At 41.8% G+C, this 26,784-nt stretch overlaps 2 protein-coding genes across 2 annotated transcripts; one reads left to right on the forward strand and one right to left on the reverse strand.

Annotated features, from left to right (window-relative positions):
- Positions 1 to 4,351: 4,351 nt before the first annotated feature.
- LOC117472607 (taste receptor type 2 member 40-like) lies at positions 4,352 to 5,295 on the reverse strand. The gene is given in 2 exon segments (XM_034117902.1): positions 4,352 to 4,848; positions 4,851 to 5,295. Coding segments are annotated over 2 exon segments (942 nt in total).
- A 6,125-nt stretch (positions 5,296 to 11,420) lies between these two features.
- On the forward strand, positions 11,421 to 18,679 carry gstt1a (glutathione S-transferase theta 1a). The gene is made up of 5 exons (XM_034117522.1): positions 11,421 to 11,553; positions 12,533 to 12,620; positions 13,128 to 13,284; positions 17,173 to 17,349; positions 18,101 to 18,679. The coding sequence occupies exons 1-5, from the start codon at positions 11,448 to 11,450 to the stop codon at positions 18,299 to 18,301; spliced, it is 729 nt and encodes a 242-aa protein (XP_033973413.1). The 5' UTR covers positions 11,421 to 11,447; the 3' UTR covers positions 18,302 to 18,679.
- Positions 18,680 to 26,784: the final 8,105 nt, after the last annotated feature.

Genomic DNA, 26,784 nt, shown 5'->3' on the forward strand with positions numbered 1-26,784 from the left:
TGAACATTAATAGAATATCCCCTCCCATCTTCAGAGCAATCTGACTATTATAACATTAGCGTTAAGAAAGCTTACTTAAATATCTGCCACAACATAAGTAACCGGATCAGAGTAACATTAAGTACAGTCCGCGGCACTGTGAGTGCAGACGTCGATGTGTCCCATTATCATTCATATCATATCACTGTTAGGATGAGTGGAAAGGGTAGGACCCAAATGCAGACTACAAAACAAGGTAAAAAGGTCTAGAAACAAAAGCGAGCTTTATTTTCAAAGCTGAACAAAAACATGGCATGAAACACATAGGTAGCACAAAAACTGACCGTGACCAACCTGGAGGGAGACAGGAGAGACAATGAACCGACAAGGCACACAGGGGAAGACAAGACTAAATACAGAGAGGGGTAATCACAAGACAAGACACAGCTGGGGTAAGGGAGGCAGAAACACAAGGGCAACAGGTGAACACAATCAGACAATCAGACACACCAGGGAAACTAATGACAGGAAGGCAAACACAGGAAGAAGGAACAGAGAAGACACAAGGAGGAAAACATTTCAAAACAAAACAGGAAACCAGAGACAGAAAAAGACAAGACAAAACACAACACAGACAGATCGTGACATAACCCCCCCCCTCAAGCGACGGATCCCAGACGTCCCAAAAAGTCCCAAAAAGTCCCAAAAATTCCAGCAGGGTGGGTGGAGGGGGTCTGGAGGACGGGTTTGGGCTGACAGCCCAGGGGCACAGCGGAGGACCCGGAAGGGGTCTCGGGCGGACGGCCCGGGGGCAAGGCAGAGATCAAGGAGGGGGTCTCGGGCGGACGGCCCGGGGGCAAGGCAGAGTTAAAAAAAGGGCGAAGGCCACAGCGGGTGAACTCAGGGGGCCGGGCATGAGAGCAAAGGCAGCGGCTCTCAGGGGGCCGGGCTCGAGGGCGAAGGCAGCGGCTGGAAGAATCAGGGGGCCGAGCCCGAGGGCGAAGACCGCGGCTGGGGAACTCAGGAGACCGGGCTCGAGGGCGAAGACTGCGGCACTCAGGGGGCCGGGCTCGAGGGCGAACAAGAAGGCGGCAACGAGACAGCTCCGTAGGACGGGCAGGAAGGCGCCGACGGGACAGCTCCGGAGGACGAGCAGGACCCAGTATCGGCCGGACAGGAACCGGAGCCGACGGGACAGGCGTAGACGGGGTCCTGAACATGACATGGGCTGGTGTCAATGGGACCCCGGATGGAGCAAGGGCTGGTGTCGACTGGACCCCCAACAGAACAGGACACAGAGTTGGCAGGACCTCCGGTGGAACAGGTGTCGGCGGGACCTCCAACAGGACAGGACACAGAGTTGGCAGGACCCCTGGCAGGACAGGTGTCGGCGGGACCCCCAACAGGACAGGATATGGTGTAGGCAGGAAATCTGGCGGAGTAGGTGTCGGCGGGACCCCCAACAGGACAGGATCTGGTGTTGGCAGGAAACCCGGCGGAGCAGTAGTCGGCGGGACCCCCAACGGGACAGGACATAGGGTTGGCAAGACCCCCGGCAGAAGAGTAGTCGGCGGGACCTCCAACATCACAGGACATAGGGTTGGCAGGACCCCCGGCAGGAGAGTAGTCGGCGGGACCTCCAACATCACAGGACATAGGGTTGGCAGGACCCCCGGCAGAAGAGTAGTCGGCGGGACCTCCAACATCACAGGACATGGGGTAGGCGTCGGCCGTAGAGCCAACAGGACACGGGGGGCTGGCGTCGGCCGGAGAGCCAACAGGAGACGAGGTGCTGGAGTCGGCCGGACGACCGACAGGACACGAGGGGCTGGAGTGGGCCGAACCACTGACAAAACACGGGTGGCTGGCGTCGACCGGGGAGCCAGTACTGGAGCCGAAACTGAAGCCGGAACCATGGCTGCTGGGGCCGGAACTGGGGCTGGAACCATGGCTGCTGGGGACAGAACTGGGGCCGGAACCATGGCTGCTGGGGCCAAAACTGGGGCCGGAACCATGGCTGCTGGGGCCAGAACTGGGGCTGGAACCATGGCTGTGTGGGCCGGTTCTGGAGCCGGAACCATGACTGTGTGGGCCGGTACTGGAGCAGGCACCATGGCTGCTGGGCACGGAACCGGAACACGGAACCATGGCTGTGTGGGATGGTACTGGAGCACGGTACCATGACTGTGTGGGCCGGCACTGGAACACGGAAACATGACTGTAAGGTCCGGTTCTGGAGCAGTGACCATGGCTGCTGGGCACGGAACAGAAGCCTGGACCCTGGCTGTGTGAGCCAGGTAATCGAGCACGGAAGCATGGCTGTGTGGGCCGGTACTGGTGCACGGATCCATGGCTGTGTGGGCCGGTACTGGATTACGAGCTGGCTTCCTGACCTTGCGTTTCTTTGAGGTCTTTTAGAGGCTCCGTGGACCTCCAAACGCCAGACGGGATCCCAAAAAAGGGTCAGAGAATGGAGACTGGCACTCGGGGCTACGTGAAAAAACTCTGAGCCATTCAGGCAACGAGCTCCTCAGCCATGGCATGTTAGACACCTCCATTTGTCCCTTCTTGACGAGGTTCCACTCCACTCGACATAACATTGAAGGGAAAAGTCTAGATCGAACAGATCTACCTCAAAATCTTCAATATCCGCTGGGTCCATATTTGGTCGGTTCATTCTGTTAGGATGCGTGGAAAGGGTAGGACCCAAATGCAGACTACAAAACAAGGTAAAAAGGTCTAGAAACAAAAGCGAGCTTTATTTTCAGAGAAGACACAAGGAGGAAAACATTTCAAAACAAAACAGGAAACCAGAGACAGAAAAAGACAAGACAAAACACAACACAGACAGATCGTGACAATCACATCATAATGTATCATATATTTCCTTATTTGAGTCAGCTTCTTGAGCCGTATCTGGCCGTGCAACACTCACAGTGTCACATACTGTATGCAGAAGTATTATTTTAAGCAACACATTAAGTTGACGAAACACTCGAGTCAAATGTAATTAAAGTCAGATCGTGTCTTAGACGGGGCAGTGATATCATAAACCTGTTAATGAACGTATTCAAACACTTTTTCTGTTACCAGCTGTATTCACCTTGCAGGTGCAGCTATGTGGCTTTTATCCTGGATAAAGTGTTTAAGTCATGGATGTTTAAAGTTTAACTTCTTCATATTTGTCTAATATTAAAGTTCACTTTTCATTCAGGAAGTATGACGCTGCGCTGTCAGTACGCTTGTCCGTGTTTGTGATTGGTCGAATGCTCCAAATACCACCCCTTTCATGTGAACGCGCACCTAACTAGATAGGACACGGCTGGCTTGAGCGATCCACTTGATAACCAGCGTCGTAGTACAGCTTAGCGAGAGCGCGTATGTTTTGGATTGGGCCAACCGGCTAACTCAAACATATCCAGGTTAGGTTGAACCAGCTTCGTAGTACAGGCCTCAGGAAATGATGGATACACGGATCGTGTTCAAATCAATAGGCACGCAATGACTCTAAATAATAATGATCACGCCACCAAACACACATTCAAACTAAAGTAACCAGCCTGTTTGGAAAATGTAAGAAGTAGAAAGTACAGGTATTTGTGTTAAAAATGTAAGAAATAAAAGTAAAAAGTCGTCAGAAAAATAAGTTGTGGAGTAAAGTACTGATACCAGAAAAATGTACTAAAATAAAAATGTACTTAAGTACAGTAACGAAATATTTGTACTCGACTACTTCCCACCTCTGCTTCTCAGTATGTCATCGCCATGCAATACAAACGTCTAATGTCTAAAATAATAATTTTAATAACTGGAAAAGGCAAGAAAAATATCGGTATTTTCCACATCAAACTGTGTACAAAAATAAATAATTTATTAATAATAATAATAAATGCAAAAATGTATTTCTAGCCTTCCAAAGACTAGAACGTTCCCAATATGTTAAATATGGAATCTTTAGGGAAAGTTCCCCAAAGATTATTCCAATAACCGGAAACATTTCCAGAACGTTTTCAGAAATGTATTTGGGAAAAAATACAAACTTTAAAGAGCTGTTAGGTAACATTACTGTACTTCTAACGGTCAAATGAACATTGCCTGAAAGTAATCTAAAGGTTATTGTATAAATCCTTAGGGAACCGGGAACGTTCCCTGAAGATTCCCGGACCAATTTAGCTGAAACGTGTGGTGTGGTTATGATTAAAGGGGGACATTTACAAATTCAATCTTAAGTTCATACAGTGTGGTTTACAGTAATACAGTATATCACAGTATTATATATATTTATATAAATAGAAGTTTATACATTTTTATAATTTGTAATGATACACAGTCTTTTACATGGGGCTGCATTTTACAATACAACATATCTCAGTCAAACTGTGGCTGTTACTCCACTCTTTTCTTCTTGTCGCGTGTTCCCCCCCCTGCAGTTCCTCTCTCTCAGGTTTTTGTTGGAGCAGGTGAGGAGGAGTGCAGCGGCCACGCAGTAGAACGATAAGCCGAGGAAGAGCATGTCTGCGCTCAGCCCTGAAGAAAAGATGGCATGGAAGTAGTAGAGGGAGATGGTGAGCAGCGTGGTGAGGTACACCCACACCAGAGCCACTGTCAGCCTGCAGACCAGCAGGTAGGAGCCTGCTGCGGGGGAGCCACTCTCCTTCCTCTGCAGGGACCAGCTGTGTCTGCAGAGGTACACCACCATCTTCAGAGAGGTAGGAAGCATGACTGCAGAGGGCATCAGTGTGAGGTAGCAGATGAAGGTAACTACGTAACCGTTAACGTTGACCCAGACTGGGAACAGAGGCTTTTTGATGACACAAACAGCCTTTTCTGTCACGTTAAGAACAAGAGTTTTGGTATGGAAATGGAGTAGAAGAAAGGGGTGAACATCACGCAAGAGGTCAGCAGGGTCACCAGCAGGGCGACGTTCAGGATGGTGGAGAGGTTCATCTTGATCGCCCTGAAGAGAATCGAGGAGAAGCTCAAAACCCTCACGCAGTAGAGGACGCTCAGCCATGAGACACACCAGAAGCTGACGGAGTTGCTGCTGAGCCACACAAACAGGAAGACGCAGAAGAAGAAAGGTAGGTCTGGCCGGCAGAGCACCCCGGCCCAGACGGAGGCCACCAGGGCGAAGGTGGAGATTTGCAGCAGGATGTTGCTCAGGGATATGAAGCAGATGATGACAGCCAGGGTTTTCACACCTCCGGACCTCCACTGCTGCACCAGCATGACCCCCAGGTTTAAGGCGTTGGCTAGCACTCCCAGGACCAGCAGGAGGGTGGTGCCGCACAGCTTCAGATCTGCGAATCCAAACATGGTGGGTAAGGCCCAGCGGAGATGGATCCCGTCACTTTCCTCCCGGGCCTCGGAGCAGAATGGCACGCTCAGGGCTTCTCACAGAGGAAATGAAAACACCCAACATGCAAATCTTTTCCCCTCAGGACACCGGTGAATGTTGCCGCATATGAAAATAGAAATTAGACATCATGCAGATCAGTCACCTCGCTGCTTTGTTCGATTATAGAGCAGGCATTGACTTTAAAGTGAACAATTACAGATTTCCAGGTTGTCCTAACATACAGTCGGGGAGTTTTAAGGGACTTGTTTTTATGTGTCTGTTATGTTGCTGTTATATCATCCATGTTTTATTATTCTATACTGATAGTTCTCTCCAGCATTTGCATTTCTTTTACATTTTCTTTATATGGCTAATGTAAAACTGAACAATTATCAAAGAACAGCATAGCAGAATAAACTGGCTCAGATGTTACATATTTCATTGGATTACTCAAAAGATGATTTATAACATGTAATTCATTATTGATTTTAGAAAAATAATGTGGGTCACAAACTTATATTGTATGCATGTATATACTGACATTTGTACTTGTCTCAACATTTTTCCAGACACATACTGCTCTGAGCACAGTTATTGAGATGATTTAAACAACGGAGAAAGTGACTTTCTCGAACAAGGAGGGGTTCTTCACGCCGATCTACATTTCAAGGCCGTTACTGACCGTGATTACATGTACTGTATGCATGTGTAACATGTGGATACAATCCACCTGTTGTTGTGATGGATCTTCACAAGAAAGGTGTCTTTAATATGCCGGGTTAGTTTGATGAGCGGTTATTACTTCATGTAGCCTACAGACTTTTTGCTTGTCTACTAGCCTCTCTTTCTGAATTACAATAAGATCAACATTATGCAAGTTGTGCATTACAATAGCATGCTGGGCATATTCTGTTATTGTCAGTGAATTATATTAAGAGATATATATATATAACTTATACTTATACTTTATTTAATTTGGCTGACGCTTTTATCCAAAGCGACTTACAATAAATGCAAAAACCATTCAAAACAACAAGAATCAAACTCCGAACAACTAGGAAAGCAAGATATATTCACTTCAAGCAAGTCATACCATTGTAAGTGCTGGTGAATTCGTTACAAGGCCTAAGTTAAAGGTCACCTATTATGCTATTTTTAGGCAATAGCATAGGTCTCAGATATATAAAATATATAAAAAACATGTCTATGAAGTGTTTTGCTCAAAATACCAAACAGATCACCCATTTTAGCCATGCCTCATATACCTCTATTTCACTTCCTGTTTCTTTAATAAAAAAAAGAATCAATAAAAAAAAAAAGGAGGGGGCTTAGCTCATGCGGGAGATTCTACCGGCAGATAGCCTACTGTCTAAACTAAATACTGCGGTGATGAAACGCCATATCATGGATTATCAAGGATTATTTCTGAAACAGTATGGAGCTCAAAGGCAGTGGCGGGCCGTGACTTTTATACCTAGGCCCTCTGACCCCCACCCCTTCCCTCGAAAAAAATAAAAAGAGTTATTACGTCACAGCGTATACTTCAGCGGAATATCAAAACAACGGCCCGGGGTGCCAAACGCATCAATGAAAGCGACCAGTGGCGTCGCCTGGCCTGGGCATTCGGGGCTAAAGCCCCGAATGTTTTTTCTTTAGCCCCGGACAATTCTCCCTCCAATAATATAATACATTAACCGTGCTTTACGTGAACCTCATCATGACACAAGAGAGGACGGCAGGACTGTAATTTCCCGTGTTCAGTGAATGCAACAGAGGCATGACACCAGACCAATCAGAGAGTTGCATGGAAATAAATGTGTGCTTGTGTCATTCAAGCTCGGCTCTGTGTGTGTGTGGCAATAGCGCATTTATGGCGCGTTTCCACTGCAGCGCGGAGCCCCGTTTAAGAGAGCTGTGACGTCAGCGGCCCGTCTTTGGTTGCGTTTCCACTTGGCCTAGTACCGGCTAGCGGGTCCTAATTCACAGTTTTTCTGGCCCCATAAAATCGTGGTTCTAGGGCCAGGAACAACCAGGCTGAGTCGGGCTGAGTATGCTAAACTAGAGAGAGAATCGCTGGCAAGGGGGCTACAACTACAACAAGATGAACATATTTGACCGTGATTTAATTGTAATACACGTTTCAAAATGATGCCGAAGTAACAACATACTGATACCGGTTAGTAAAAACCATGAATTAATGCTTTGACAAGTCTGCAGACAGACGGCAGGCGAAAAACCTTTTAAAATGCGTGTTTTCTAAATGGAGATTGGCTAAGCTAACGCAGTATATTCTCCGACCGTCCACACTCACTCTGAATTAGCTGTAGCGTCTGATGGCGTTTGCAGATAGACCAGCCAGGAGGGAGTTACAGTAGTCCAGGTGTGAGACGACAAGAGCCTGGACCAGGACCTGCGCTGCCTCCCAGGACAGTAGGGGACGTATCCTCCTAACAGTCAGTGAAATTGAGAGACCATCCTATAGACTATGATGTGGACATCAAGACCAACACGTTTGTCTGAATTATATGAGTGTATGAAAATGGGCTCTGAATCACTGCTTTTTACAATTGTTCCTAAAGATGGTAAGAAGAACCCCTTTGTTGTGCCTCTGAGTTACAACAACTAGTCACCATGGATGGGGCCACAAACCAGGTGGTCTGACCTCATCCTGAACTCTGAATTTGAAAAAACAACTACAATGTCAGATGACAGTGAACACCTGCAGGTCCCGGAGGAGCGGCTTGCTGATGAGATTATCAACTTAAAGGTGATTATAACGTGAAATGAATTGGTAAATTCACCTTACATTGACTTCAAGTATACTTCATTTGCAGCATTGGCTTACTAATTCATTTCCACAACAGGTACAAGAAGTAAGGGCACTCTGCAAACAGACATGACAGACATGGCTTGGTCAGGAGGTCACACATTTGATTTGGACTTGAACAAATAAAAAGAGGAGCTGTAGCACAGGCAGTGTGAGAAAAATAAAGACCTTTTTGAAAATGAAACCATGTAAACGTCACAGTAGAGGCACGAAATACAACTATGAACCTGAAAATTAGCATCATACTGTGTCCTCTTTAAAAAGTGTGCCATGAATGAAATCCCTCCATCTCCTGAATCAACTAACATTAACACTATCCATTTCCAACAAGTTAGCATCTGATTCCCTGGATACACTTTGTTTGAACCAGGTCCAGAAACCATCCAATCTTTTTGCAGAAGATAATTAACGTAACTAAATGTAACTGAAAGCAATTTGGATTGATTAACAACTGAAATAATTTAGCGATCATACAAATAGCGATTAGTTAACATATTTTGACCCTAACCATAAGATTGAAGGTACATTATGTACTTTGACTAACAAGCAGAGAAAAGCCAGACACATCTGCTCTCATACAGTAATAAAAAGACCAGCGTCCCTTTTACGATTTGATTTCTGGCTAATTTATACTGAATATAACCTCTCTTCTAATTAATTATTTATGCATGTTTTCACCTGTGGTGTTCATAATTTACCACATTATGGTTTGGTTGTTTGTTAATTGAGCCTTATGTAAATTGGTTGACCTCAGCATTTGAAATATCGCTGAATTAGTAAGGTTTACTTTACACCCTTAATTATGTCTAAAAGATAATGCAGGGAAAGAGACATTATTTCGCTTTTTAGTCTCATTGCATGTTGTTATCTCAATGAGAAGAGAACATTCAGTTGTTCTGGGTTGAGATCATTTTGGATGACTGTATCTCTGATGCTGTCTGGGTCCTGCAGGGCTCAGAGAAGTCTGAGTGGAAGACACAGTGGCTGATGGAGTCCCTGCTTAGCCTCACCCCGCCGCCCCTAGGAGAAAGAGAGAAGAGAGAGAGAACTGCCAAAGAGAAAACACAAGGACCACTTACTCCATAAAGCCATCTGGCTGGATCAGAAGCAGATTAGCTGTTAACATCCATCCATCCATCCATCCATCTTCTCCCAGCTGTTAACAGTCTCATCAAAATATTCAAAACAATGCTGTTTTTCAGCTGTGACGTGCTAAAGTCATGAACAAAACATATTAAAAGGGATTTAGAAAGCATTTACAATTTATTAATGTACAAAATAAGTAATTAATACAATTCATAAAGTACTCTAGTCAAACAAACCTGACTGAGAAAAAGAGTAGAACAATTCATAATCTAAATAAAAAACACCTTCTGTAAAATTATTGAACACTATCTTAATGAGAGCCCTGTGCACTTTGTGTTCAGATTATGACAACGACAATAGACCTAGAAACTTTACAGTAAGAAACCATGGAAGTATTATCTTTACGGTATAAAGTTATAACCAAGAAAGTAGACCCAGTCAAAGGACGAAAACATTCAGTACCTGCTCCAGACTATTAATAAAAACACACATCATTCAAACTCGACAGGAACAAAACCTTCTTTGTAAGTCTTTCAACTGTTACAACATGAACCAACACAAATACGTAACCACAGCAACATTTTCACAGATTACTTAAATCAATGGTGAAATGTGCTGTTCACATGTGGAACTAATCCTCTTCCATTCAAAGGGATTACAAAATGACTGCAACAAGAAAACAATATATTTTCCCCTGGACTCTCATAGCTAACAACTGTTTCAGCAAGATTTCTACTCAAAAAACGTACAAATTCACTTTGCACAATGCAAAAAAAAATGCCATAGTTGGATTTCACAAACATACCAACCCTCTGATTTGAAATTCTGATTTAAAAACTGAAACGTTGATTTTAATTAAATGTATTATGTCAACAGATTTCACATCACAACATATTAGGTTAGTTGAAAGCAATCATATTAAGTGTAAATACAAAATATTACAGGTTCAACTTGATATTATTACTTTCAACTAACCTAATTCAGTTGTGTGAAATGTGTTGACATAATACATGTAATTAAAGTCAACTTTACGATTCCCTCAGCCCTAGATCCCTTTCCCTAACCTAATGCTGCGTTCACACCGGATGCGATGCGATGTTTGGGGGCGGTGCGATTACATGTAAAGTCAATGCAGAGACGCGGACAGACGCGAATTCGCTCCGACAGTGCGCATGAAGCGGTGGACGCGGCGCGAATCACACGATTGAGGCGATTGAACGGTGCCGCGTTAAATGCGAGAGTTCAATTTTTTCAACTCGAGCGTCAAATTCACGTGACGCGTTCTCGCGGAAGCCAATCAGCGGTGAGGATCTCAGCCTGCCGTCACTGACGTTCAACCACACAACATCAGCCGTTAGCTGTTAGCAGTTAGCACACAGAGCTCACAGCTCCTCATATCTGTTCAGAAACTGGACAAAAGTTAAACAAGTACAAACCACAGACTGTCTGTGCCATGGCGAATACAGTCGCTGGTTTATTTATGTCTGTAGGCCGTTGTTATGAGTGTGGAATGAGCATATACAACGTTAGCTTAGCCTGGTCGACCCGATCTTCATTCAGAAAACAAGCATTTTAAAAGATGTTTCGCCTGCCGTTTTGTCTGCAGACTTGTCAAGCATTAATTCATGGTTTTTACTAACCGGTATCAGTATGTTGTTACTTCGGCATCATTTAGAAACGTGTATTACAATTTAATCACGGGCAAATATGTTCATGTTGTTGTAGTTGGAGCTCCCGAGCCAGCGCGTCTTGTTTGAATGATGCGAGTAAACACAGCTGGCAGCCGCGGTGAAACTCGAGCGTTTAGAGCGATGCGATAGGAGCGATTAGAGCGAAGCGAATATTCGCATCGCGTCCGGTGTGAACGCAGCATAAGCCACAGCCAGCCTCATCAAATGACAATAACATATTTTTATCTTTATCTTTTATCCATATGATTTGCTGTAAACTCATTACAAAGAGGACAATTATTTACAGACTAGGGGAACGGCGAGCAGATAAAAATGTGATAATCTCCACAATGTTTACAAAATGTTGAGCAAAGCGGAGGCCAAAGGTCGGGCCGCTCAACCACGACGGCCTGCTTACTTTGAACTGTCGCCACCGTTTAAAAATCAATGAGCCTCACAGCGAGGAGAGGCGGAGTCCCTGTCGGACGGAGGATAACAGGCGCGGCGGGAGAGGGCTGAACTCACAGCAGCCTCAGACTCTGACAGGATGGAGCTCTACCTCGACCTGCACTCCCAGCCCTGCCGCTCCGTCTTCCTGTTGGCCAAAGCTATCGGGATTCCCTTTGAGTTTAAGTTGGTGGAACTCTCTGCAGGTAATCTCACAGAAGAGACAGGAACGAGACTTTTTGATTGCATGCACTTCCACTTTATTTGTGTTCAAGTAGTTTATAGCTCTGACTTAAAATAGTTTATTCTATGATTTGTTAATATACACAAAGTTCCCCTATGTTGAGTTTGCAGAGTTTAATGGCTTGACTTAGATAAAGGCACATTGTCGTGTTTTTGTAGCCTTTTCTTTCTCTTTGTGTTTTTTTACTCTAACACTTGTTGCTGTTGGGAGTTGAACATCCCGCAGGCCTTGAACTTGATCTGTAAACATTAACATAAAAAAGAACTCCTATTAGTTTACATTGCTACATCTCACCCAGACCTGTCGGCAGACTTCAATCTTTGGTTCTGCATTTGATTTGCCAGGGTGGCCCAAGGTGAAAATAAGAGGTAGCACACGGGCACATCAGTTTATGGATCTTGCTGAATCATTACAAGCATATCTACTTTGCTATTTGATCATCTTGATTTTCACTGACCTGAAAACAACATAGTTAAAGAGTTTTCCCATTAAAGAAATTAAAACGCAATTTCCCAGGCATTACCAATATGTTGACCTGGTGTCGGCCCAGCAGAGCGATGTATTAACAACAAGATTTTCACCCAGAAAGCTGACCAACCAGCGAGGAGTAGAAGAGGTGCGATAACTCCTAGATAACCCACTTTGCAGGCAAACAGAGAGTGGGATGTAGAGGGCCAAAGGTCAAAGCATCCAGACAAAACATTCCTCAGTCCCTGAGGTGATCGAGTATAACAGAGACGTGACAGGGAAAGAAAAAAAAAAGGGCAGAGCTGTTGGGAGGGTTAAAAAAACACCATCTTTTTTTCATGTTTTTCATTTTACCCTTCTTCGCCAAATGGTGGAAGAACCCATGCATTCATGTATACTTTTTATATTTTTGGTTGAAATGTTGTCTTTATTCAAACACATCTGTGAGTCTGATTTGTGTGTGTTTCTCTCAGGGCAACAGTACAGCGAGGAGTTTGGAAAGATCAATTTCATGAGGAAGGTTCCCGTCATGAAGGATGGAAGCTTCGTTCTGACGGAAAGGTATAACAAAGACTCGGGTTAATGGTTGACTTCCTTTTAGATACCAATTTGTTTTCAAAGCCAGCATTAATGGCCAAGTTTGATCCATCTTTTCATATTAAGACACCTGCAAGTAAGTTATGATGGTTTAAAGATGTGTTTTGTTGAGTTTGTGATGTTAAAATATTCAACAGGTACACTTTAGCTTTATCCAATCATTACCTTAAAATCCCCAGAAGTGGAAATAGTGGATGAAGGACGAAGGAACGTCTGCACCGTCAACCTGGTTGTTGAACGTAATTAAAGAGATTATTTAGTGTAAACTTTAAAAAAGTTCTACTAATGTCAATATTTAGAGTTCCTGTGACAATTTCCTAGTTTTTGAAATTGAGATAACATTACTGTTACCTGGCCTTTTGATTACATTTCCAGTGCAGATCAAAAGCAATGAGGTGAAACACTTTCACAAAGGGTATTTTAAAACATGCCTTGGTTCCTCATATTTTCTCCATGCTGTCTGTGTTGCAGCGTGGCGATCCTGAAGTACATGCTGCAGAAACACTCGTCGTCATTGGCAGATCACTGGTACCCAGCTGACCTGCAGCAGCGTGCTCGTGTTAATGAATACCTGTCCTGGCAGCACATGAACCTCAGAGCTCACGGGTCCAAGGTCTTCCTGCTCAAGGTACGAGTCCCCGATCAACCCGGCGCTGTATCATCACCTGACACACTTCAGTAAACAGCTGTTCAAACATCGCTTTGTTTATTTTGGCCCTTCCGAGCACTGAAAAGTAATTATATAATGTTTGACTATCCTTATCTGACAATTAAAGGTATATTTGAGTGTAGTTTATGAAGAAATATATACTTACAAAGTGTTTAAATGTATGGACATTATATTTTTAGGCAGTTTTTGATCATGCTTTAACAAGACAAATCTACAGTCATGCTAGGAGCCCTGTGAGTTGTTAAATGCTAATATCCGCATGCTAAAAGGCTCAAAATGATAATGTTTATGTGTTGACTTTGAGCAGGCTATGATCTTTACAATGTTTTGATTTTGGACAAATTAATTTGAGACTTAGGCCACGGGAACGCATACGGCAAAACACATAGGATTAACGCAAACGCAATCGCCAAAAAGCTTCCGTCCACACGCAATATAGAGTGGCGAAGTCCCTCCCCTTCCGTTGGACCTCCATGGGACCTTATTCCGGAAAAATTATGTATTGAAGTCAATGGAGAGAGAAAGATTATCTTTCGATCCCGTTTGAATTGTGCCACGAATTACACATATGATGTTTGTCAATTTAAAAGATAATTTTGCAAGTAAAAAAAAAAAAAAGTGTCGTAAAACTGTGAAGTAACACATTTGTTTGTGTGAAACGCTCAATGAACTACATCTCTGGTCTCGCAGACTTGCACAACAACACACGTCACCAAGATGGCCGTCACTACTGTCTTGTCAACAAAACGATTGACTACCCTCACTATCAACACAATGAAACACGTCCAGAAGAATGTCATGCAAAGCTGCCTGCCTGCCTGCCTTCCTTTGATTCTCTCTGAACTGCCTGGTCTTTTTAATGTTTAATGTCAACCATTTGTGCAGATAGCATGAAGTGCAAAAGATCGCCGATGCTAGCGTTAGCGTTAGCATTTCTCCCCCGGTCTTAAAGTGTGTATTATAGAATGATCACACCGATGACAGTACTCTTCAAAGGGTTCACGAAATATGACTACTACTCTTACTGTTTAACATTTTGGGTTACTTAAAGTGGACCTATCATGCTATATTTGAATAATATAGTGTAGGACCATACCTATATAAGGCATATTTATACTTTTTTTTTTCAAAATACCAAACAGATCATGCATTTTAGCCATGCCTCATTTAGCTCAATTTGAAAATGTTTAGCTCTGTTTTTGGAAAGGTCTGATTCTGTGAGAACAGCACCACCTACAGGCCTGGCATATGTACTACAGCGTCTCCAGCGCTTTCGAACGGCAATGGCCGTGGCTGTCTCCTCCTGATTGGTGGAGTTGGCCCAATAGCCGTAGCGCCACTGTCCTAACGTCAGGACAGTGTTCAAATCTGGATCAGTTTTTATCAGATCCGTTGCAGCCCCTTTTTTAGAGATTTGGGTATGGAGGAAAATAGAGAGGGTTGTGTTTTCTGACACTTGGTGAGTTCCCTGGAACACCGGGGACACATATTCATGTATAAAAGACGTACAAAAGTGCATTTTGCATGATAGGTCCCCTTTAATGTTACTTCATGTTAAGGCTAATAAATATGACATGGCTGTAATGCTAACTAACGTGCTAGCTACTAGCTAGGTAGCTAACTTGATCCAGACACTCCTGGTCCTTTCATCAGACGGGAAGCGAAAGAACGAGCAAGACCCATTGCTGGTATGATAACAATCTGGTACTAAGCACACAGGCATCTTGTTAAAGTTATCTTATCTTAGCCAGCGCCATATAGATAGATTATATCTATATGGCGCTGATCTTAGCTATCTCTTAGTGGAGGAAAACAATTGTGACATCACTTACGCGACTCTGGGATTTGTAGTCTTTCTAGTTACGTATTTTTCATAGTCTTATATTTCAACAGTTTTACGACAAACTGTGACTTTTTGGAAATGATTTTTTAAGATTGACAAACATTATATGTGTAATTCATGGCACAATTCAAACGGGATCGAAAGATAAGTTTTCTCTCTCCATTGACTTCAATACATTATTTTTCCGAAATAAGGTCCCATGGGGCGGAAGTAGATGGGCGTGACTTCGCCACTCTATACACCGGATAGTGTCTGCCCACACGAGACAGCTCCGTTTAGATCCAACCGCTGGAAAAGCTGCAGTACATATGCCGAGCCTGTACGTGGCGCTGTAACTTCCTCCACAAAAGCAGCAACTTCCTCCACAAAAGCAGCGAAGAAGAATGGTTGTCATGGCTGCACTTCTGTTTATTCTCCGCGGTGGGGGCCGAGGGAACCGGGCAGAGTTTTTCGCCGGTCAACGTGTGTTAAGACAAAGTTATAAAAGTGCCGGTCAAAGGTCTTCTTTGTTATTTATTGAGCTTTAAAACAAATGAATAACGACTATATAATAATAAAATACACGGAGCCTGGCCTCTCTTTTTCCTCCCTCTCTTCTGACAGCGTCAGTGTCTGTCTCATGCAGCAGCTGATCCAGTAATGAGTGACCCGGCCGACAGTAAAAATAAACATTTATAACTAGTTTAGGTAGTTTGAGAGGTAATTAAAATAGCTAAGGGTGATGATCTGACTTGAAGTGTGTGTTTTGCTCCCACTGCATCACAGCGGGAGGAGCTGCGTGTCTCCGTACTGCCAGATTAGACTTCACTCGCGTTTATGTCCATATCGAGATAAAGATAAATAATCTGAATTCAGTGTGCAGTGTACTTTTGCGGGGGTGAGCAGCAGAGGTGGGGGGAGGCAGGGCTATTGCATCATCATTATCACAAAATGATCGTATAGAGGCGATCACACAGAGCCGTTGGACCCCCCAGAGCGCTCCGTTCCCAGATCTATCCACCTTTGGACCCGTTGTCGTTTGCGGGGTCCGTTTCTATCGTATCGTTATGGCGTCGTGTGGCAAAAAGGGCTATACGCAAGAGAAATATGCGGATACAACCCGTTTTCGTTCCCGTGGGGCCGGGGCCTTATAGTATAGTCCTATTGAAAGGACAACCTTTTAGCACTCTCCATCAGACCTTATGTAGGATACATTATGTAGAGTAGTCAGGGGCTGGAGACAAAACTTTTTTTTTATCCCATTTGATATGTGCTATGAATTACACATATGATGCGTGTCAATTTTAAAGATAATTTTGCATGTCAGAAAAGTTACGGTTTGTCATAGTACATATACGTTTTGTCTAAAACTGCTCAGTAGAATAAAACTCTCGTCACACACATTATTCATCAACAGGCCTTGTCCCACAAAGCAGCACCTGCAGGGTTGGAAAACTGAAACCAATGCGGATTGCTTGAACCTACATTTTCTCAGATTTCCAGCAGATGGTGACTCTAATGGCTGCAGAAAGATGGCAGATTGGATAGAAGTCTATGAGAAAATAGCCCTTCTTCTCACCTGATTTATTGCCGTATTTAAGATTTTTTTTCTTGACTTCTTTTAAGTCTTCATCAGTATAGTATGAGGTAAAACATTTTTAATTATTGTCTCATTTACAGTAAAATTGGCGATAAAGCAGCGTATGCTTTAGGGCAGGGCTGCCTTGTGATTGACTGCAAGTCATTGCCATGGTTTGGCTGTTGGTTTTTTGAAAACAAAGTGATCTATTATGTGACTTTAGGATGTGTTTTCTTTCTCATCCAGATGTTTATATTGACAAGCTTCATATGTGTTATTCATGGCACATTTTAAACAGGATCAAACTACAATTTTTCTTTCGCCGTTGCCTACCATACTTATCTTTTCTAAAATGAGGTGCCATGTTGGTCCAATGGAAATGGGCAGGACTTCCCCTCTCTATGGACTGCTTCTGTTCTTACCAAAGTCTCATTGGTCTTCACAGGCTCTGTTTCCTGTCATCATGGGCTCCGAGGTCCCGAAGGAGAAGATGGACGCTGCTGTGCAGGATCTGAATCAGTCGCTCCAAATGCTGGAAGACAAGTTCCTGCAGAACAAACCGTTCATAGTTGGCGACAAAATCTCTGTGGCTGATCTGGTGGCTATAGTTGAGATCATACAGGTAATACCACTTTTGTTTGTAATACAATGTACTACTTGCAAATAAAGGTAAGTCTTACTACTCCTGCTACTAATGCTAGAGATGTGATGGTTTTATTATGATTTCACAGGAAATTCCTTTTATTCTTGTGGAAATAAAAGCAAATGTTTCATCGCTTTATGCACAATAATATGATAATGATAACCCTGGGACTTTAACAAGGGTGTTTTGGCATACAAACACATGTGACTACTGTTTTTTAAAGACATGTGATGCAGATCTTTAAAGGGCACAAATGTTACCCATAACGTTCATGAGGTCAAGAGGAGCACTAATCAGTAACAATGTTTGCAAAGTTTAAGTTGCATAATTTGAGATGTGGGATCCAGTGTTTTACCCCTAGAGAATAAGTGATACAAATATTATAATCTGGAGACTTCTTCCACCACTGTCTTCGAGATTAGATAGGGACTTCTCTGATATGCCCATACACAGAGTTTAAGTGGGTGTGCGTAAATATCGAGCCCTGAAATATTATGAAGGAAAATGTACGTTTCAGAAGGATTCCAGAATCAACATCACTTAGGGAGTTCTGGATGAATCATGATGGAATATTTAAGAATTATTAAAAAAAATGTTTTAATTAAATCTATTTATCTGTGTCAGAATAACATTGTGACGACCCTGTCTGCATGCAAGGCAGAGAAACTGCAGTTTAACATTTCATGTACATGTTATTGAAATGTGGTGAGCTTTGCCGTGTGTTTCACAGCCTGTTGCCACCGGCCTGGATGTGTTTGAAGGCCGGGAGAAGCTGACCGCCTGGAGGGAGCGAGTGAAGAAGGCTCTCGGTGAAAAGTTGTTTGCGGAAGCTCACGAGGTGATCATGAAGGTGGGCAGCCTGCCGCAGCAGATGCAGAACAACAGCAACCTGGAGATGCTCAAACCAAAGTTTCAGAAGCTTTTCAGCTGAGTACAAAAGGATAGAGGATGACTGGCAATGATCTAAAAAATTATTTCATTGTGTGAGTTTTTTCCTTGCAGAATTCGAGAACATGAAGTAGTGTAAAACTGTTCAACTGTTTAGAAAACTCTGTGAAAATGATTTCATTTTTTTTTCTGCAGAACATTTGGATTACCACAGAACTTTTTTTTACAGTGTAAAACATTTTTTTCATGCTATAAACTTGAAGGAAATCTATACATTTGAAAGAAAACTGGAAAAATTCACCAGGAAAAAACAGGAACAATCTATTTTAACAAATCATTGTGTATGAATCATTATGAGTGAATGCATATTCATGATCCCTTCACCACAACTATTAAAGAGCATCAAAATTATATTAAAAAATTCCCTGTCTGTGACCATTATTTAACCTTTTTTAAATGTATAACCACATTTCAAAAATGAAGTCTTTAGATTTAAAACTCAGTGTGTACAACATGAACAATAAAACAGTCATTTTTTAATGGGCCCTATTCTGCTTATTTTCAGGTTCATATTTGTATTTTGTTCCTCTACTGCAGTGGTTCTCAAACTTTTTCTGTCATTCCCCACTTTGAACAGCTGGGCCTTTTCAAGCCCCACCTGTTCCTCATCGCTCCAATAAAATGGTAGGCCAAGCTTAACATTTTCAAATGTATCGTTCTATAACAGGGGTCTCCAACCTTTTTTTAGGATGAGAGCTACTTTCAAAAAAGGTGGACCTCACATCCTCTAGGGGGGTCCGGGGGCATGCAGCCCTGGGAAGATTTTTTTTTTTAAATGTTGAAGTTAAATGCATCAATCTGGTGCACTTTGAGCACAAAATTAATTTATGGATACAGCTCTCAACACTCATATGAAAGGGAGCTGTATACTTTTCAATAATCCAAAAATCTTTAGAATATGATCACAACCAATAACAAATCATTTAAACTTGTTTATTCTTATCTTATGTTAGTTAGCATTCTTTCTTTTTATTTATGCATATTTTACTAATCACTCCCCTCTTAAACCTTTTTTTTCTTTTTTTTACTGTCCTATAGTTATTACACATTGGAATGATTTCTTACTTTATTTTTTACAACTAGGCTATATTAAATAGATAAAAGTGTGCTCTCTCTAGCTCTCTCGCTCTCTCTCTCTCTCTCTGTCTCGCTCGCTCACAGATGCTGTGTGCTGCTCCGTGGCGATGACGGCTTGCGTTAAAAAATAATAATAAACATAGGCCTATTTGTAAAGTGGGGGGACACAAACGGGATTTCGAAAAGTGTCACGGTTAAACTCCTTATGAAGTGGTGAGGTGACGCTCCACATTGCTTTTCTTCCCGACTGCAACGCTGTTGTGTGTGTGAGAGCGTTTCACATGTGTGTATGAGAGATTTTTACATATGTCTGTAAATTATTTTGGATTCAGTTGTGTGTGTGTGAGCAGGCTCGGATTGGCCATCGGGAGATTCGGGACAAACACCCCCCGTTGCGAGGCTCCCGCGGCTCCGGCGCAGCGGCGCTGTGAAAGTCCACCGCCGTTACGAGTCTCCGGCTGTAACAGTCCACTACCGCCCACGAGGACCCAGGTTCGATTCCGGCCTGAGGTCCAAAAAATGTATTAAAAAAATAAATAATTCGCGACCCACCTATCACATCTCTGCGCCCCACTGAGAAACGCTGCTCTACTGTGACATGTTTCCATGCTTTAATGTTCAAAAAGGTCTTTGTTTTTCTCACATTGCCTGCTGCAGCACCTCTTTTCACCATCTGTCTGAAACCAGAGCCCACTCTGCTCTGATTGGTTAGCTGGCCGGCTCTGTTTTGATTGGATAACTGCTTAGAGATGTCCCACCCATAAGCCCTGCTCAGCTCTGCTCACACGCTGTTGCAGACATGAGAGGCTTCTCAATACTCAAATTTCCCCTCCTCGACTCCTCGACTCCTCGGTCCTCCGGTAGTGACCCGGAAATGGATTTCAGCGCGCCATGTTGAAGGACATCTCATTTCTCTAAATGCACATCGAGGACCGAGCATCGAGCATCGAGGAGGCTCTCTGGAGGAGCTATAACCGAGGATACACTGATGGGTCCTCCACGGCCCCTCCGCGGATGCATTTCCGGGAACGGTGGAGTCGTGACGCATGGCCGGACTTATCTCAGCCAATGACAGCTCTGCATGCATCCCCTGGATATTATTTTAGTAACTGCTTTCATCGCAACGCGATATTTACAGTGAGAACAGCTGTGAGGTCCGTGCAGAAAGCAGAGCAGTGTGTAAAATATATATCACTCAGTATAACAGGCCTACATTACTCTCTGTATTTGTATGCTGTAGTTTAGTAGATATCTACAAACAAAGAGTCGATATTTTTCTAAGACCATTTAGTGCTTCACATAATAAAATACACAACGGCTGTAGCCTGATTATGCTTTAGGAGCTGTAGGTGTGTGTGGTACAGTGTGTAGGTGTGTGTGTGGTACAGTGTGTAGGTGTGTGTGTGATACAGTGTGTAGGTGTGTGTGTGGTACAGTACGTAGATGCGGCGGACAGACGGGTCTCAGTTGGTTTGGTGTCCTACAGTATGCTTACTTTTAATACTTGTAAATACAACTTTTGGCCCGTAATTTGAATTCCCCATTTCAGCGACCAGACTCTGAGAGGGGGGGATATATCCAGTCTCTGATTGTGTTATGTTATTATGAGAGTGCTCTCATACTTTAAATTGTATATATTTATATAAATATATTTGTATGTATATGTCCGCATCTGTAGCCTGTTATTGTCTCATTATACCGCACTGTCAATGAATTAAAAGTAAATATATAAGTCGTCATGAACACATCTGTCCATCAGACAGAGGGCTGCTGTGCCTCCTGTCATCATTAATGGACGTCTCTTTAAAATGACCGCTCAGAGGAGAGGAGTTCTCATTTCTCTAACCGCCTGCTGCTTCCCCTCCTCTCTCCTCGGTTCCCCTCCTCGAGTCCTCCGCTCGCATCTCTTGTGGGCGGGACTAAGTCTCGAGGATAGGAGTCGAGGATAGGAGTCGAGTAGGGGAAATTAGAGTATTGAGAAGCCTCTAATGGGTGGATCTCAAGTTACTTATTTTTCATTTCCTCGCTCCTCGGTCCTCGGTATCACCGGAAGTTGACATGAATTACGTGATTTGTCTCAGTTTAACAGCCAACACAACACAAGTGTAGTGCCCAGTGGCGTTTTTATATGTACAAAAGTGGTGGGGCACAAAAAACTTAGATGTCTATATATAAGCTTCTGCAGTGACGTGCAGTGAGGTTCATGGCTGCTGAGGCACTGGCAGGTTTACAAATATTATATTTTGACCTAAACCAAAATATAATATTATTTTCAAAAGCTTTTTTTGTCTGATGCTTCGAATAATTTTAAACAGACAGTTCAACAAAAGGATACCCAAAAAATGTAATTTTATCATTTAAATATTGAATTGTTCTCTCTTAGTAAGATCCCATTTTCAATAAAATGGCGGTCTTACCTTGACTTGAAGATGAAGTCCATTTGCCTATCCTTCTGGACAAACATTTCTATTACTTTTTTGTAAAAGTCCTCCTTATCTTCTCGTAGTTTCAAAAGTCTATCATAAATCTAATCCATAGATTTATGATAAAAAAATTATAAAAGTAGGGTAGACATGTGGATGTTATCCGGCTAATCAAAACGTGCATTTATCTAACAGGTACGTTTCCCACAGATCTTATTTCGAGCTATTTTCTAAAATCCTCTGGAGAAATCTCATTGCTTTTTTGTGCTTACTTCCTGGTTTTAGGACGCGCCACTGCAGCTCTCTCGTCTCCTCTTCAAGCACCACACTTTTCGCGGCACACGTACTTACAGCCAATCAGCTCTGAATGATTTGAGATGACGTATGGTGGGGATGGTCGCTCCGTGCCCCTCTGGTCATTATTTTTTTGCCACACACATTACATTACAAAATACTCTGATGAGCATGCGCAGTGTAGTTTTTACAGTCACCGTTCACTTCACAGCGAGAGGAAGGGGCATAATCAGGTTTTGTCCCACATGGCTCTAAACAGCTCAATAGGCACACACTGTGACTGTAGACACACTAATTAGAAGAACACAGACTAAAACAGCAATGTACAGACGAATCAGATGATTAAACATGATCTTAAAATATATTTTATATATTTTTTTATTTATTTTTTTGCATTTTTGTAATCATTATTTGTAATACTTTCTGCTGACACTAGGTGGGGCTGTGCCCCACCTGCCCCTAATGACCAGTCGCCACTGGTAGTGCCGTTACTTCATGTTATTTTTATGCCTTACAATACCGTTACGATAATGCAACCTCTGTTCACATTTATTTAAACCACAATATTTCTGTTATGCTTTCTCTTCTCTCAATTATTTTCTTTCTAATGTGCACTCAAAGAAATATTAAACTATTTTTAGTTTTTACATTTTAAAAATGGCTTTTATCTGTTTTTGAAAATGAGTTCTTATTTTATTTTTATTTATTTGGGTCTACAACAGATGATACAAATGTTTATGTCAGTAAATGTGTACTAACCATAGACTGAAAATGTGGTTAATTTGTTTACATACTGTATTATAACTGCTAACTATTTGAAGTTCACTTGTTTAATGGTATTCTAAAGTAATGTTCATATGGATGTAGCTTAAATGTATTTGTTGTTTTGTGTCTTTGTCTTTATGTTGGTTTTTGGAGTTTTCAATAAATTAAAAATCATCAGTCAATTGTACGACCATTTTACGGAGGGATATGCTAGTTTATATAATAAAATATCGATATTTGGCGTCCGTGTATCGATACAATATCGCCACACAAATTATCGCGATACTAAGCTGTATCGATTATTTCCCCCACCCCTAATGTCAATGGTCTGCTAAGTGTAATATTCCAATATTAAAGCATGGAAACATGTAACAGTAGAGACAACAATATCAACCTGAACATGAGCAGAATATGTCCTCTTTAACTTCTGTCCTGTCCTGCATTTTGCCCAAGTAATGTAGAAAAGCACTTTATAAACTACACTATAATTACAATTATAATCCTGAGTTTGGCTTTCCACAATTAATCATGCATGATTAACTGAAATATTGATGTTTTATTCACTCCAATCGTAGAAAACCTTCCTTAATGTTGGTGCTGCAGGCAATAGTAGAAGAGTAGTACACAATATATAACATTAAACAACTAAGAACAGATGAGAAATCTCTAAAAATAAACTGAATTTAGGTGAACATGAAACCTAGTTAGAGGCTAATTATGAAGCAAACTTTTGGGCAATAGGAATGGGAATGTTGAAGAACCAGCACAAAGTGAAAGCACTGACATTTTATATTTAGGATTATTTGTGGTTATTGTCCTTTCTACTGTAGATGATGTATATGTACTAACTGCTATTTATTGTTTTAATTTTAATTGATTATGTTCAAACCAACGTTTAATTATTTTAATGCCTGAACCCATTGATGCTGTTACTAAATAATTTCCCAATTTAGTGTAGATATATATTTATTCTCACAGAATAACGGTATCTGACATTACAATAAAAAAAGGTACAGATTAACAAGTATTACCATGTTCCACCCCAATTTATAGCAGATTATTTAGCATCTGGAGATATGTATGTGATGGTTCTCTCCTAAAAATTACGTTCCCACAGAACTAAACTGCATTCTCAATTACGTTTAGCCAGAAACGTTTTTTCTCCCACATTACGTTTGTTAGGAACGTATCTCAAATACGTTTATATTCTACATATCTTCTAGAAATGTATTTTCTCCCACATTACGTTTGTTATGAACGTATCTCAAATACGTTTATTTTATACATACTGTATCTTCTAGAAACATATTTTCTCCCACGTTACGTTTGTTATGAACGCATCTTAAATACGGTTATTTTCTACATATCTTTGCCATTTATTGTCTTGCTTATAATAATGATAATAGTCATTTATAAATATCATTTTAGAGCACACATTTGAAATCGACGATCGGGCTCGATATATGGTTAAATTAAAATCAGTAGGCGAGGGTGTAATTTCAACACAGTCGCAAAGGCAATGTGAGCGTCCATTCCCATTGGATAACGGAGGATTTTACACCCGGAAGTAAGTATTCTCTTTACTGTCGATTGATTTTACAGTGATATCTGCACTACTCATCAACTCAAAAACACCAGATTATCCTTGTTAATTACACAACATTGACTGGTTTAAATTGTGCACAATACTTTTGTATTTTTCCCCTTCGATTCGGAGAAACAAATATTTTTTCGGAGTTTAGGATGGCAGAAGACACTACACTACCCAGAATCCTCAGCTATCGTTTGGGACTACACCATGTGCTTTGCTTGACAAACCCCGTGATTAGTCTTCAAGCTCTGTGATTGGATGTTGGAGTGGCAATGCGCGAAGTTTACACCGAGTGTCAAACAGCAGTTTGAAATGGAATGAAACCCATCGACGGCACACTATTCAAAACAGGAATCGAACGTGTCCCCACTGCTGGGGTGATGGGGGTCTTTTATAATCCTGAGGGCTTTCTTTAAGGTTAACCTGGTATTTTTACTCCACTACATTTATTTTAGTTACTTTGCAGATTCTGATTAATGATGTGAAATATAAACAATCCTTAAATCAGACTTTAGTTACACCTGAGTAAAATTCAGGGAAAGGTGATAGATAGATATCTATCTATCTATCTATCTATCTATCTATCTATCTATCTATCTATCTATCTATCTATCTATCTATCTATCTATCTATCTATCTATCTATCTATCTATCTATCTATCTATCTATCTATCTATCTATCTATCTATCTATCTATCTATCTATCCATCTATCTATCCATATATCTATCTATCTATTTGAGTTAATTATCTCAAAGGGTCTGAATATCTCTGAGGTTGAGGTGACTGATGTTGCACTCTCTGATCATTCCTGTGTTTTCTTTGAGAGCTCTATTTCTGTTCACAAAAATGTTCAAAAAGAGGTAACCACAAAGCGATATTTAACTGAAAATACTGGGGAAATGTTTACTGAGAATTTTTCTTCCACACTTGCCCCTGCTATCATCTCAGTAAATGAGCTAGTAGATCATTTTAATTCAAAAATTCAAAATGTTATAGATGCCATTGCTCCAACCAAGGTAAAGGAAGTGACTGGCAAGAAAATATTTCCATGGAGAAAGGCCATGACCGTGAAAACAGAAAAAAGAGAGTGTCGAAAAGCTGAACGTAGGTGGCGAAAAACAAATCTCCAGGTTCATTTTGAAATCTATAAAGAGAGACTTGGCCTTTATCATTCGGAATTGAAAAATGCACGACAGTCTTTCTTCTCTGACATCATTACCAAAAACAACGCACGTGCCTTGTTTGCTACCGTCGACAGACTAACAAACCCCCCAGTGTCAGTAGCCTCTGAATTTCTATCCACCAGGGCCTGCAATGACTTTGCCTCCTTCTTCACTGACAAAATTCAGAAAATCTGACAAGCAGTCAGTGCCTCTGCATCAGGTACAGCAAATGTGTTGTCCCTGTGTCCACCTAATATCAATTCAAACACCATGACACAATTCCATCAGATTAATGATAACAACCTAGAGGACATTATTCAACTTCTGAAATCCTCCTCCTGCTGCCTTGATATTATTCCAACTGGATTTTTCAAAGATGTTTTTCATTGCATGGCCTCAGATCTACTTCATATAGTAAACAAGTCTCTTCAATCAAGGTGTTTTTCCACAGGCCCTGAAAACTGCAGTCATTAAACCTCTCTTAAAAAAGAATAATCTAGATGCTTCAGTAATGAACAACTACAGGCCCATATCAAACCTGCCATTTCTAGGTAAAATCATTGAAAAAGTTGTTTTTCAACAGTTGAGTAATTACTTGCATTTAAATAACTGTTTTGATGTGTTCCAATCAGGCTTTCAACCTAACCACAGCACTGAGACTGCTCTTGTAAAGGTCTTCAATGACATCCACTTAAACACAGACAGTGGCAGAACTTCAGTGTTAGTATTATTAGATCTCAGTGCTGCGTTTGACACTGTTGATCACAACATATTACTAGACCGACTAGACAACTGTGTGGGACTTTCGGAAACAGTTCTAAATGGGTTTGAATCCTACTTAAAGGACAGAAAAAACGTTGTCTCTATAGGTAAATACACATCTGAGTTGACAAATATGACATGTGGGGTACCTCAAGGCTCCATCTTGGGGCCTCTTCTCTTTAACATCTACATGCTACCACTGGCTCAGATAATGAAAAACAACAAAATAAGTTACCATAGCTATGCGGATGACACACACATCTACGTAACCATTTCACCAGGAGACTATGCTCCAATTCAAACACTGAGCAAGTGCATTGAACAAATCAATGACTGGATGTGTCAGAACTTTCTCCAATTAAACAAAGATACAACTGAGTTAATGGTTT

The sequence above is a fragment of the Trematomus bernacchii genome, unplaced genomic scaffold (assembly GCF_902827165.1).
Source record: "Trematomus bernacchii unplaced genomic scaffold, fTreBer1.1, whole genome shotgun sequence".
NCBI lineage: Eukaryota > Metazoa > Chordata > Actinopteri > Perciformes > Nototheniidae > Trematomus > Trematomus bernacchii.